General features: G+C 37.2%; 1 protein-coding gene across 1 annotated transcript in view; it reads right to left on the reverse strand.

Moving 5' to 3' along the window:
* The window catches only part of FTO (FTO, alpha-ketoglutarate dependent dioxygenase), a 451,699-nt gene that overhangs the window by 211,634 nt on the left and 224,193 nt on the right, over positions 1-15,872 (reverse strand). Inside the window, exon 8 of the mRNA XM_018554721.1 lies at positions 8,260-8,384. Coding sequence (XP_018410223.1) covers positions 8,260-8,384 — 125 coding nt within the window. The remainder of the gene's footprint in view (positions 1-8,259; positions 8,385-15,872) is intronic.

Here is a 15,872-nt window from a genome sequence, read left to right on the forward strand (position 1 = left end):
CATAGTGTCATTCGATTTAGCAGTCAATTTTTGTTTACAAACACCACATGAAGTCAAAACTTAACTTCAGAAAAATGCAGGGAAGGAGATAACCATCCCTTAGCTACAATGTGCTTAGCAGCAGTCAATATGCATCATCACCACAAAATGGGATTTAGAAATGCCATCTGGTTTAAAATTCAAAAGGGCTGTTGACGGTTGAAATAGTAGGGGGCGTTGGATAATGGAACAAAGGAAGTAAAACATTTTGCAGCAAAAGCGGTGAACTATAGGGCATGGCCACCATACATGCAGCATGGTACCCAATGTAGTGCAGTTAGGAAAACAATTAATGGAATCTATCAGGGAATATGCAAGCAAGTCTGGATGGGACATAGTACCATCGCAGTAAAACTTTGGCCTCTACTGCTGCAGAACATTGGGAGGAAGATTTGGCCGTGTCCCAAATTTGAGACCATTGATCAGGATCAAGGGAAACACCCAAATCCTGTGTCCATTTCAATGTGTAGGAATGGGAAGGATGCAAAGAAATATGTAGGAGGGAAGAGTACAGCAGAGAGATTAGCCCCTTAGTGTACGGAGAATCTAAACAAACACATTTGTAAGGAGTAAGGGGTTTTTTAACAGGGTGAGGGCCAAGTAAGGAGACAATAAAGTGTTGCATTTGTAAATAGCGAAACAGGTCTAATTGTAAAATACTATAGTGATAACGTAAAGTTCAAAAAGAAAGAATGCCTGTTGAGTCAGTTTGCCTGTTTTATTAACACTGATGTGAGGTGCAATTGGTTATGATTGACATTACAAAAAATAATGGTACCATGCATTGTGGTTCACCACTATTTGGTGTGTTGTGGTGCCATTCACATGTTTTACACATTTTACTGTGTGTTAACATAAAACATAAATGTGAATGGACCCTTAATATCAAATTAACATTTGACACATTTTTTCCCCTATGTGCATTGGGATGTAATATAGTAATAGCAAATTTATAAAAACTAAGCTGTACATGTTGAGGGCAGCAGTTTTGAGGATCCCAATATTTAATGAGTTGACCAATATTGGTTTAAAATACTGTCGTTTTCCTCTAACTAGTAGGGCCTCTGCTACCCTGGTAAACAGAAATCCTCTTTTAGTAGTTTGGAAAGTCATCACACTAATGATACAGGTCTGATTTCCATATGTTACTATACCATATTTAGTTCATTTTAAACCCTCTAATGAAATTATATCACCTTAAATATCTCCTCCCCTTATGGTGTTGATTGACTACCATTCAACATTGTTTCCCACAGTTAAGTCATATTTAAAAGCAAATACCTACTATCGGAAAGTGTTTATTATTAACATGCACCTTTTTCAAGCAGTGCCAGCAATTTCTCTATCTATGAAGGTTCTTTCTTTCCATAACTATGAGGCTTTTGGTGCTCATAGCCACAAACATAAAATGTTCATCTAATCAGATCAAGCAGACTGTCTATAGGGTAATACAGACTTGGATAAGCTTACTTTGATGCAAAGGCAATTGGCTAAGGTGACATTTTCTGACCCCTAGCTGTTTCTTATAAGTTCACATAAGCAGATGTGTCTGTTGGAGAGACACACAAGGGCGAGGGTATAACAACTTAAATGATATAGATAAATTAACATTATTTAATGCCGATATGGCTCCCTATAGTTATAGAAATATCTACTGTATAATTTAAATGCACTTTTTGTATCCTCTACCCTTGTACAGGTACATCTACCTTTTATTGCATTCCTGCCCCATCAACATTTAAAGATAAGCAAACAATAGTTGGAGAGGATAATCAAAGAAAAAAAAGGTCTTCATACACACACTATTATTAACATTATTAGCAAATTAATCATATGGAACAGGTAATTAAGCAGACTGTAACCTTTAACCTTTAGTTCAGTCAAAAAATAAAAAAAAACACATATTTATTACAAATGCTACAGTATTATCTTGAACATACCATTGTAGGCCCAAGGCTATACAAAACAATCATCAAGTCAAACATATCCCGAGAGTACCTTGCCTTTAAACTTCTTAAATACTTATCTTCTTTAAATCTCTTTTGTTTCTTGGCTAAACATGTCCCAAGCAACTAATCTCTCTTGTCTGCTAAAAAACTCTTACCCACTTATCATTCTTTCATCACGTTCTTGTGCTTTCAATACACAGGAACTAAAAAAAATCTTTGTCAAGATGGCTGAACAGGAAGGATGATCAACATTTGGATACTCTTGAAGTCTGTATTCCAGTTAACTTGGAAGTTACCTTTTAAGAGAATTTTTAGACAAGCTGAAATGAATTTATCCACCTAACCAAACTTTTAAGACCTGTTCACAGAACAATCCCCAGCTAAACATTTTGATTTGCACAGTAGAAAGCTAGCCTAAACAGAAATGAAAAATTGTTTTAGATTTTAAACAGTTAGATTTGAAATGCAATTACTATTACCAATGTTTCACCTGACAAGTCACAGGAAGGCCAAGAATGAAGATATTTATTTATTGTACTCATTTATCTAAGACTAATGTATACACAATGGTTCCTGCCCCCAAAGGAGCTTGCAATTGTATGTTTCTACGAAACTAGCACACAAAGTCGTTTAGGTGCAAACCAATGAAACTATCAATACTTATATGAGCTTTAGGAGAAGACAATAGCACTCAAAAGAAACTCACAGAAACAGGAAGAGAACAATGTTTACATCAACGTAAAATTAATGTTTTAAAGATTACTAATTTTTCAATTGCTGAATACAACTAATATATTTTTTAGAAGGTTTAATTTTTTTACATCAAAACTTCAATGGTTCTCTCAAACAACTAAAACTTCCCAGCATTATGAAAAACCACTTTGATTAATTATAGGTTTTTTAAATAGCTTAGATATGATTTTATTTTTAACTTATTTGCTATTTCTACCCATTCAAACTCATATAAGCAAAACTGTATACAAATAAACAAAAAAAGGCAAAGCAATGTATAGCTAGCCTTACCCTGTGACTGTATGGACTAATATAAATTCAAAAATTTCCCTTGAACTGAAAGTATCACTTAATTTTTTCTGGCATATGAGTTAGAGGCAGTTGTGAGCAGCTCAGTCTTTCCACATCCCTAGATCAGGATCCTGCCATCTCTCTAGCTTATGTGCACATCTCCATATGCCTCACAACTCAAAAAGGCCAACTATAAACACATGTTTGAAGAAGTCTCATCAAGATGGGTGTCACACTTCCCTGTGTGATGATTCGGCACCAGGTTGTGCCTCCTGGCCAAGCTGCTCAGCTTCCTGCCAATCCGCTCTGAACCTCTCTGTTAAAAGTTGAGCACACTTGTTGCTTAGCATTCGAGCAATGTGTCTTCTTACTACAAGCCAGACCAGCTTTGCTGTTTTATACTTGTTACTGAGATCCCAGCAAATCTTACTTACTCACATTGCTGCTTTCTGTGAACCTGTACTCTCAGCAAGTGGATTGTTTCTTCAGCTTCAGTTAACTATAGCACCCATAATTACTTGTGAGTCTCAGTTCCACTCTTGTGGCTGTTTCTACTTTCTACCTGCTCACAGTTGCAATGCTTTACTGGCTCCAATGTTAAAGAATAATGCATGCACATTATTTCTTTTAAGGAGATGTGTGCATTTATTATTGCCCAGTGCCTCTCTTATGTTCCAGTTCTTCATCACCCCCAAACCTGACCTCCTTTGTAAGTTTATTTTTAATGACATGGGGGTAGCCTCCCATAAGAAGGTCACTGGGGGTACATCAGCTACCTCTTACACTCCACTCGCAGGGATAGCATCCACACTGATAAGCAGGATCTACACCCCAGATTGTGACACCCAGCTTCCTTATGTTATAATGTGAGGTTCCTCAGGTGGAAAAGTCACCCCTCAATTTGTCCTGGAGACAATTGTCAGTAAGACAGTGTCCAGTGGCAACTGTCTAAGATGGTAATACCTTTTTTGGAGAGATGTCCTCTCATTTTTCTGCTGCATCCAGGACAGAAGGTAAATAAAAAAATATAACCATCAATAACCCCTCCCCACTTTATCAAAAATAAATAAAACATAAAATGGTACCTTTAATTTTTAAAGTGCCAGAGTAAAACACAAACATGGGACACCCAAGAGGTAAGTTGGACTAGCCTTACCTTACAACTGGGATTTTTTTTTTTTAAACCTTTAAAAAATGTTCAAGGTATAATATCCAAGGCAGTTTGCTCACAACAATAAAATATAAGAAATGCAAATAAATAACAGCACTCCGCAAGATACAAGCAATTAATCCTGTGTTTATTGATGCAAAATCAAGTGTACATCACAGCAAGTTCCCCAGACCAAAGAGCCAACACCCCTCTCACGTTTCACCGATAAGGCTTACTCATAGAGGTGACCTCTATGAGTAAGCCACATTGGTGAAACATGTTAAAGGAGTTTGCTCTTTGGTCTGGGGAGCTTGCTGTGATGTACACTTGATTTTGCATCAACACACACATGATTTATCGCTTGTATCTTGCGGAGTGTGTTTATTCTCTGGTTTCCATTTATGCATGGAGACCACACACTTTACAACCTGCACCTGCGGGTGAAATACAGCGTAAAAAAAAGAACAGCACAAAATAATGCTTTATTACAACTTTTCTTGTAAAGCAATCTAATCACTTTTTTTTATAGAGTAGGGAAAGGACCCTGGAATTGGGGTTTGATGTTTTAAAGCAAATAAATGTGACCATTGTTAACCTTCTGAAAATGTCAGTTGCCTGGTTGTCATGAAGACTTCAATATTTTCTGCTTTGGAACAAGTACTGACTTCACTTGTCATACTTCTGCTTTGTCAGTGACACAAAAGGTAATGAAGAATAAAGAAGAGTATTTTCAGAATCCGTAATGGAAGCGACCACATTTCTTGAAATGATCCATCTGAAGCAAGCTTGCAAATGTCTTTAGTATTTCAGCTATTTTCAGCCAAATATTGATCAGGTGGACAAATATTTGACTTTGAACCTGAAGCCCCAGTAATCCCAGCATCAGATGATATACCTAAAAATTTATGGCTCTACATTAAATCATTATCAAGGTTATTCACAAAAGGGTGAAGAGTTTGGAAAAGGCAGGAAAAGTGAACAATCTAGCAGACTTTGGAAAGTGAGCTGAATTGGAATTTTTTTACAAATCAGCCATTTTGTCCCAGATTGTTCCCTTCTCCTGCCTTCTCCAAACTGTTCACCCTTTAGTATATAACCCTGTATATGTTTGCTGCAATTTTACATCACACTGAACAAGCACAGACTCTTCATCCCAAAACACTGACAAACTCCTCTGTTGAGTTTCACCTTATCTTTACATTACAAGTAGAAGCCATGGACATATGACTTCCTTCACAAGCAGGTCATGCAGGGGTCACTTAGAAAAAAAAAATATGAATGCTTTGCCAGTCACTTGAGTGCTGTGTCTGTCAAACTGCTGTCACCTGCCATAAACAAACTGACCAAGTCAGGAAGTTCTGCTCTCTTTCTTTTAACAAGTCCACCACATTGTATTTATCCAAGGTATCTCAACTTGTTAGGACTGTGCTTACATGGTGACATTAGCTCTTTATTGCAAGACTCTAGTTTCAGACATTAACAAATATTTGTTCTTAGTTATTACATTTGTCATGGACTTTAAACTCAAAGTTCTGTGTAGCAATTACTTAGGAAGACCAGAAACTATACTATTATGACTGAGTCATCAGACGCCTCTCCAAGACTTGCCCTGGCTGCAATGGCTCCTGAAGCATAAAGTCATTTCAGAGACACTGATTAAAATGCATTGGAATCCCTAGAATAGAATGACAATGTATAGTGAAACCTTGAATTGACAGTATATACTACACAAATATATACCACAAAGCTTTGTTTGGTTACATTTATGATCAGGCTTTGTATATAAACTTCTAGATTTCTGGCTTGATTCTTGGGCAGAGTAGGCCATATAAATATCACTCACAACAATCCGCCTTTATATTAAATTAGTATTAAACTCTCAGACTTTTTCAATAATGAATCTATATGCATTGTCCAGCAAATTATTTTTTAAACATTTTAGCCTAGACACCTACAGTCATCATGTCTCCAAACAGCTAACTCCAACGCTCAGCTCTGCTTTCCTGAACTTCCTGTCCAGTACAAGATCACAAGGGACAGAAAAGCCTCCAGCAGCTGGCCTTCTACTAGCTTGGTTGCCTTGACTTATTTTTTACAGGTATACCATTAACTGGATGCATGAGAACCTTCACAGACACTTTTGACTTTAATAATCACTTTAATGATTGCAACCCAACTGAAATATAAAATAGTTGAATGTGATAACCCCGGCATACCCATAATTGTATAACCCATTTGTTTATTTTTAATTCCAAAGTGCATTACTTTGCATTTATCGACATTAAACCTCATCTGCCACATTAATGCCCACTCCCCTTTTTTATCCAGGTCCTCCTGTAATGTTATAATGTCTAAGTCCGTGTCTATTACCCTCCCAATTTTGGTGTCATCCGCAAACACGGAAATATCGCTGTTAACACCCTCCCCGATGTCATTAATAAATAAGTTGAACAATATGGGACCCAGCACAGAACCCTGAGGCACACCGCTAATTACACTAGCCCAGTCTGAAAAGGTGCCATTTACAGATACCCTCTGGACCCGTTCCCGTAGCCAGTTCTCTATCCACGTACACACCACCTCATCTATGCCTCTATGTTTAAGAGGACAATAAGTAAACAACTGTGCAAATAACCACTCTTTCAAACAATGGTTTGCAAAAAGGCATCTTAGAATGGTGTTGGTGATAGCATAGGACATTTTTTGACACATATTATTAATCATACCAACAAAAAAAACACAAGCCACATTTTGCTGGACTGTTGAAATAAAACTTTGTATTCACAAATCTCTGCACAATAACAAAACACATACTAACATTAACACCCCAAAACACTTTCAAAAACACCCACATATTAACAGCAATTAAATACTCCCACAATTATAATCATGTATATAAAATACTCTTTGCCATTGATGAGCAATACGTTTACCAAAGACAGAAACATATGTGAGTTTCATGGCAATAATAACAGTGTTGAATACCAAGCAAAAAATGTACAATATGCAAAAAAGAATCAGAACAACACCCCACAAAGTAAGACAACATACTACTATTGCTTACAATGACACCATGGCTGGGTTTACATAAAAGAAAACACTGATTTATGACACTTCCATCATCTCCTTGCTGTGAAATGGATGGATCTGAAATAAAATTAATCTAAAAATGTAAGCTGCTAACTTACAACTGTGGCTTGTTAGTTCCAGAGGTGGAGGAGGTCAGGAAGCACTTACCTCAAAATGCTCAGGAAATTAGAAATAATTAGACCCTGTCTTCATGTTCTAGAGATTACAACAAAAAAGATGTATACCACAGAAGACAATTTAGGATTCTATTCAGATTTTAATTGGTAATAATAAAGCTAAATTTTAGAAATAGATGGGTCAAACTTTGTGAAGGGTTATCAGATGCTGACAATGTCATCAAAATTTTACCTATAGTATGTTTTCTTTAATATTATTTCAAGAACATCATCTAAAAAGATTAAACTATGCTGCATACACAATTCACATTATTTTGTGCAAGGATGGATTGCCTGCAAACTGTTCCTATATGTTTGGATTATTCCTGTAAAAATGGATTCTGCAGCTTTATGTACTGTAGATCAGTGTTCCCAAACCCCCGGTCTGCAGACCGGTAACAGTCCACAGATCAAATGGTACCGGGCCGCACAGTTTCAGTGCGGTCCGGTCATGCAATATATGGCAGTGCACGGTCCTGGTGTTCGAACACCGGGGCCCCGCACTGCTGACGGGCTTCACAGTGAGGGGGTGGGTCCTATGACTCACCTCCCCTCCCGCCCGCGTCTATAGTAACAGGCGGCGGGAGGGGAGGTGAGTCACAGGAGACGTGTGTGTGTCACACGCCCCGCCCCGCCCCCTGCAGTGAGTGCACACATCGACACATGGCTGCTGCTCCTGGAAGGGTGAGTCTGAGCGGGGGAAGGGGGGGGGTGTCTTACATCATGTCATTAGACTTTCTTACCTAAAAATTCACAATGAGAATAATTATATCTGAATAGTACAAGAGACTGCAAATAGATAATTAAAATAATCTGATAAGCGAAAATAAAGTGACCAAACTGTATTTCTTACCTTTCACTCCACTCACGTCGTAGGTCCTGTCTTTCAGAAAGTAATGGAAAGATTGAATTCACTATATTGCACCTGACCTCCTGTGTCCAAGTCTGTTTTACAACTCCTTTTAGCATAAGGCTGCTCTGTGAAGCCAACCAAAAAAGTAGGATGAAAAAAATAATTTTGAGAAGACTTTTGAAAAGACAGTAAAGCAATATATTTTTGGTATCATTGCAATGTTTATACATTAATTTAAAGTGAGAAAGTATGGCTGATAATGGGCAATATATATTAAAGTATTAATATTAAATCAATATGTGTGTCATATAAAACAAACTATAATCTTATTATGAAATACATAATAATAAGCTCATGCCCTTCGCATGCTCCCTCTTCACATTTGCCAGCAATTCCTGGCTGTCAAAATGACAGCTGTCAAAAAACAGACCTTCTGACTCAAGATAGACACTGAGGCACAAATCAACAAGAGTTCTTTTGTATTTATTCATTGCAGATCAAAGAGATTAACTTTATTCTAAATATTTTTAAGTTAAAGCAAGTGACAAGTAAATAAATTAATAAATCCCTAAATCAAAAAAACCTAAATGAATAAAAGTTGCTCCTATTTAACCTTAGTTTATCTTAATAACTCCTCCTTCTTACCCCCTAAGCTATTATTTTTATTTATGTTCATTTTCTCGAGTGCTGTATTAAATTGAAACAAAAGCCTTTATTTTCATTGTATATACCTTTGTAATACTTTGTACTAGAATCATAATTTTAGCATACATTTAAACAGGACTTTTTATCTACAAATTTTTTTTTATTTAATATCATAAAAAAGACAGCCTTTTTTAAAAAAAAGGTATTATTATTATACAGGATTTATATAGCGCCAACAGTTTGTGCAGCGCTTCACAATATAAGGAAGACATTACAATCACAATATAATTCAAGACAAGATGGTAAGGAGGGCCCTGCCCATGAGGGTTTACAATCTACAAGGGAGGGGCAAGTGATACATGAGGAGGTGGCTGTGTGGGGATGACTTATTTAAGACATTTATATTTCAGGGGTTAGGTTGCGGTGGGATAGGCTTCCCTGAAGAGATGAGTCTTAAGGGATCGCCTAAAGGCAGTCAGTGTGGGAGATAGATGAACTGGTTGGGGTAGAGAGTTCCAGAGGATGGGAGAGACTCTTGTGAAGTCTTGGAGGCGAGCATGGGATGAGTTGACAAGGGAGCTGGAAAGCAGGAGGTCTTTTGAAGAGTGGAGAGAACGGTTAGGGTGATATTTTGAGACAAGGTTTGAGATATAGCCGGGGGCAGAGATGTGGATGGCTTTGTAAGTGGTTGTTAATATTTTGAATTTTATCCTCTGGGCGAGTGGAAGCCAGTGGGAGGATTGCAGACACTGAGCGTTTGGTTAGGTGGATGAGTCTGGCAGCTGCATTAATGAGAGACTGAAGGGAGGATAGCCTGTTTAAAGGTAGGCCAATGAGGAGGGAGTTGTATCACTTTGTTATCTTATGTAATGAAAAATGAACTGCTGAATAAACAGGCCAATAGCAAAAATTTTAAAACGGTTCTAGTCAATAGGGATTAAGTGCGAGAGCTGAAGTAGTTAATTACAACTGAATATTTATTAACACTTATAAAAACACTCAGATAAATATACAAATGAGCCCCTTAGTAATACCAAAATAATATGACTAGTATGCATATATCAATGAAATGCTCAAATGCATAATGCTGTATACACATCACTATGCAGAAACATTAAATATAAATAATATAGCATCACTGCCAAAATAGTTTCTTACTCAAGAAATATTGTGTATACCAAAATTGACCCCTACTCCTATAGTTTACCGAACTCCAAGCGATGAATTAGTGAGAATATTTAAAAAAGGGGTCATCTCACATCCAGAGCCATATAATCTGGAAGTCTTGGAGAGATTAAAAAGTTATGCAGCTACTACCAGCACAATATCCTTAATATAAATAGAAGTGTATTCAATGATTACACAATAACAGCAAGGTCCAATGGATTACCATTACTACCGTAGCACAAACTGGATACTTGGCACGGTAGATCATCCGACATATGAAGGCAAGTCGGTGCAGATGCTAGCACATGTGAATTAGTTCTGTAACAGCAATGATTCTAAGTAGCATTTATACATAAAAGTCTGCAGTAGAATCCATGGTATTGCAAAGAGCAACCTCACAAAATTATAGCAGTAACCAAGCATGGAGTTTAGACTGGAGGTACAACTGCAAAGGCAGAAGATAAGTGGGCCTCCAAGGCATGGTGTCATATGTGTCCTGCAAGCTACAAGAAGTTCTGTCAGAATACTGCAGGGGGCATACATGGAACAAAGACAAACACAAATACTACATACATGCCACCTTCTGTTTCTTTAGCAAGAATAGAAATATAACACACATTAATCTTACCCACCTGTGAGGATACCTCGAACCCCACAGTTCTTGAAATAGGTTATTTATTAGAAGTCCAATAAAAGTGTGCGACATACAAAGCAAACTGTGTTTCCTGTTTTAACCTATTTGCTACCCATTTTTATTTTTATTTATGATGTGTTAGACTCACAATGTTTTAAAAATTAATTTTAAAACATTGATGTTCTGTTGGCATGACAGTTTATTTTTATTTTTTTACGGTATCAATATTAGGTTTGCTTCTAAGCTTAAATCCTGAAATGGTTTAGGTTGAAGTTTATGGGTTCTGCTAAGGGTAAAGATTAGATTTAGGGATTCCATTTGAAGTTATAAAATAAAAATAATTGCTAGGAGGTAGAGATTATTGGCAGAACAGACATGCAAAGTCTCTTCTGCCAAAAAAAGTTCTCCATCTTACTCCAGGAAGATCTTTATTGTTTTGTGTATACTGTATAACACATGCACTGTGCAGTGTACACACTTAGCTCATTCACAGCAGCTCTAAGATGCCTGGCAAGCAATATAAATTGAAGATATCTGCTGAAAAGATTTTCAAATTGCTGGATATAATTTGATGTATACAATATTTTTAAAGAACTATTAACAATACAATCTTTTAGTGCCCAAACACAATCAAAAACATATCTGCTGCTGTTCAAAATGTATGTGAACGCCAAATACAACCAATCCCTGAAATCATACAACTCACAACAATGACACAAAAATAGGTTGCTATTGATTGTTAATTTTACAATCATTACAATCTTCATGAAACCTTTGATGAACCTTCACTAAATCTAAAACAATTTTTTTAGAGGGCCTCAAATTTGGCCTCTGACACTTCCAGAGGGCTGCACAATAGCAGCACTTTTTGTGCATTGCATCAAATTAGGCAGCCCATTCAAAATAAATGTTTACTGAAGAGAGTTGGGAAACATCACTGATGTCAGTGGGTGCAATAAAAATATTGTGCATTGGTATCAGTAGATAAACTAATAATTCCCAGCATTGGCGTCATTTGGTACATAATAGTAAATAAACTGACTTTTGCTGAAATACTTTGGTGTGCTGGTGACATTTACTTTATACTCTTGTGCTATACACGGTGCCATCCGTGGTCGCTACAAGCACCCACCTGCTGTTGCAGGGCTTCCATTGTTCTGGTAAGGAGTGCAGCTGGTTTTCTATTTTACATTTGGTAAAATAGAAATTTGGTCCTTCAATTTTTCCCTGTGGGACACCATTAGGTGAACGCCGCCATTCAGGTGACCGAAGGAGAAATCCACGCCGGTACTTGACAAGGAGACATTAGAAGGGGTTGGAAAACCAGAACTTAAAAGACCTTTTTAACCTCTTGCCGTCCGCCCGTAGTAGAAAAACGGACGGACGGCACTGCTGCATTGGCGGGTTGCCGTCGCCAGACGGCATTTTTTTTCTGCTCGTGCGCGCCCCCTAGCGGGCACGCACGGGCAGAAAAGACCCGTCCAATGCGAACACCCGGTACCGGGTGTTTCACATATAGGCGATCAGCGGGTCCATAGCCCATATCACGGTTTCAATTTATTTTTTCTGTGTTGTTTTACTACATCGCTAGCCAGAGGTTTACATGTTTGAGATATACATGCTGAACCAATGAGGTTGATCACTGGCACTAATTCTGAAGGTTCCAGTGTTGATTTTTATTTTTCTTATTATGTTTGTGTGTTGAACCTTCTAGTCATATGTAAATAATTCACTTGTATCAATAATTTTTCACACGGATTGTCGTAATTTTACACAGATTTGTTTATTAACACTCTAGTGTGTAGTTGGTTCACATAGACTGAGCACAACATATTTGCTTTATATTTGGTCAGGACACTGTCTGCAAGGAGTTTGTATGTTCTCCCTGTGCTTGCGCGGGTTTCTTCTGTGTACTTAATCTTCCTTCCACACTCCAAAGACATGCTGGTAGGTTATTTGGCTCCTGTCTAAATTGACATTATATGTATGCAAGATAGGGAACTTAGATTGTAAGCTCCTTGAGGGCATGGACTGATGTGTACAGACATGATAAAAAGAAAACCTGCTACCAGCATAAAATAAGCAACCCAGTTATCACAAATTTTCAGTGGTGTTTCGACACAAAACTTTGCAGCTACAAATAACAAAGAGGTGGGGAATTCCCTGACTACAGCTGATTGAGCTGGGAGGAAGGTGTTTTACTGACAGTTTCCATAATCCCATCCCTTTTAGTAAACAGTGTATATGGAAAAAGTGGTGGACATGAACAATACACCAGTGTAGTGAATGACCCTTTAAAAAGTGAAAACAATGGGGCTCTAATGTTTTAAAAATGCAAATATGTGTGGTAACCGAGGTACAGGCTTGCTATTCAATAAGAGACATTTTTTTTTCCAGTTGGCTGTTTTCACACTGTTGCTATGTGTCAACGTGTGAAAACACACATTTTGTGAGTTTGTGCACTTCGGGTTCCACTGCACCATGCCAATGGATGTGTGTTGCAGTGCATTACAAGACACCAACATGTGTTGTGGTTTACGGTTACAAAAAAATAGTACATGCACCTTTTTAGTGCATTTTGGTGCTTTTAACACAACGAGAGAATTCACTAATTCTGGAGCAGACAGAATCTGAAGCAACCAATCAGCTTCTTTCTTCTGTTTTTTCAGTTTCAGCTTTGAAAATGAAAGCTAGCAGCTGACTGGTTTCCATGGGCAACTGCACCAGATTCTGTCTGCTCCAGTTTTGATACATTTCCCTCAATGTGTGTCAACAAGTGTGTGTTAATACGCCAAGAACTCAGCCTTATATAAATATATCTACAACTGTTTCTGTTGATCATATAAGGGGTATACTACTTTGTAAATTTATCTTGAAGCCAAGAATAAAAAAAAACACAAAAAGAAAATGGCGTATATTTTGGTCACAGACTAAGATTTCACGCAGAAAATTGTTGTAATTACAAATGTTTAGGCATTCTCCTGTTTATTTCTTTTGTTTGTATTGGTATACTGTGATAAACTTTTTTATGTCCAAGCAGCCATCACCTAGTTCAGAACTGATATAAAGGGATGCAGTGGAAACCTTCATTATGGCTACAATTGCTGGACAAAGATTCTTGATCTTGTAAGGTTAAGGCATAGATTATTTAAATAATTTAGCAAGTAAAGAAAAACACCTTTTGTCCAATAATTAATTTCTCTCTGAACCTATTTAAGTTTGAATCATAAAGCATTTGGAAGCATTTGTAGCTGAATTGTACTGTATGTTAGTTTTAAACTGGTTTTAGAAGTATGTGGACCGAAAGCTACCATGTGAGCAAAGCTGAACTATGTCATGTCATGGGTGTCTGCAAAGCAATGATCCATGATGTCACAAAAAAGCCATAAAGCAGATTAAATAAATAACAACACATTTTCTGCTGTTAATTTTGAGCTGCATATAAACTTTTATACCTTGCATTCCCAAAAGCCAAAAGGGCAACAAATGGACATGCTTCTGAAAAAGAACACTGAACAGGTCATTTAATAGAAAATTGGCACTTTTGGTACAGGTTAAGCATTGAGTAACCCACTGGCCTGCAAATGTCTTGAAATCTTCAAAAGCAATTTCTGCAAGCACGATTTACACCTTTGGGAGCAAATAATGACAATTAAAAGATAATTTAACTAAAAAAATCCTGGAATGCCAAAAAACATTGCAGATATAATTTCATTATACACTTTGCTTTCATACATTCAACTGTTTGCAGTACACCTGTGGTCTACATAGCAGGATTAAGAAAAGCAAAGAAAGCATCAGGGCTCCCTCAAAAAATAAACAATTGATGGCTCCAGTCACTGAACACAAAGTGTAAATTCCCTTTCCCTTCAAAGGAAAACAACCACACTGAGGAAACCAAGGATGTACAGTAATCACCACAGAACTATCAAGTTGAAGCTCCACCAATACAGTACTAGCAGAATAAGAGACAATATGTACCTCTCTCCAATTCCTTCATTAATACCACTTTTTGTTCCCACTATATCTATAAGAAACAAAACATTATTTCAAAACTCAAAGGGGGTGATTTACTAACCTAAACACACACACACACACACCAGGTGTGAGTGCATTTTTACACAGCAAAACAAATTTATCAACCAAACACGAGCAACGTGTCACATTTTCACGCAGTTATGGTGCGTTTTTATGTATTTACGTACGTGCGCGTCATGTAGCATGCGCCATAGGCTACACGCCGCTCTAATAGCGGCATGCAAGTCTCTAAAAGCATATTTCCACTAATGCCATATATGGAAAAATCATGCACATGATGCATATATAATGCTGCTTCACAGTTTAGACAAAAATGGTTAGCTCATGCATTTACATTCCTGCATTCATCAACGCAAGCAACACAATGTAGAGCTAATTTACACAACATCACCTTGCAATTCATGCAGGGCTTTGCACAACACACCTGCTGGGTGTATACACACTACAAAGGTGTCTAGATTCCACCAATAGATCATGCTGGGAGGGAACACACTACAGAAGTGTATACTTGTTCGTGGCGTGTTTATAAGTTTAGTAAATCAACCCCAAAGAGTTACTAGAAAGCAAGGTATACACTGGTAGATTTTCATGCAAATGAATGTTCATATAAAAAAAAATCATCAGAACATTCAAAGACTTTATGAATGTTGTTCAAAATTATGTTTGATTTTAAAGTTCGACTTTGGAGATGAATGGATTTTGGAACAAAAACCACATTTACCAATTTCGTTAGCGAAACAAAATCCAATTCTGCTCCTTTAACTTTATCAGTACAGTCAAAATGTACTGTAAATTTGACACATTTATACCCAGCTTAAGTAATCCACAGACTCCGAACTCCCAATATTTAGCTTTACTCTTCATCGTGTAGAACCTGGATTTACTTCAGTATTTTTCTACATTGTTACTTATGTGATGCCCCTCTGCCAATCAATGTTGCTGTAATTTATATCATTTTAGCATAGCCATTGTCTACATAAGTGTAGTTATGTAAATAAGCATACCAATTTCTTATCACAAATGAACAGGTTTTATAAAAATCCAATCGGAACAGTAGGACTTTCTTGAAATGCCTGCAACAGAGGTGTAGTTGAAGGAGCTGCAACCATTTGACCATTGTAGTCTTGAG

This window comes from Nanorana parkeri, unplaced genomic scaffold, assembly GCF_000935625.1.
Source record: "Nanorana parkeri isolate BGI_ZX_2015 unplaced genomic scaffold, ASM93562v1 scaffold170, whole genome shotgun sequence".
NCBI lineage: Eukaryota > Metazoa > Chordata > Amphibia > Anura > Dicroglossidae > Nanorana > Nanorana parkeri.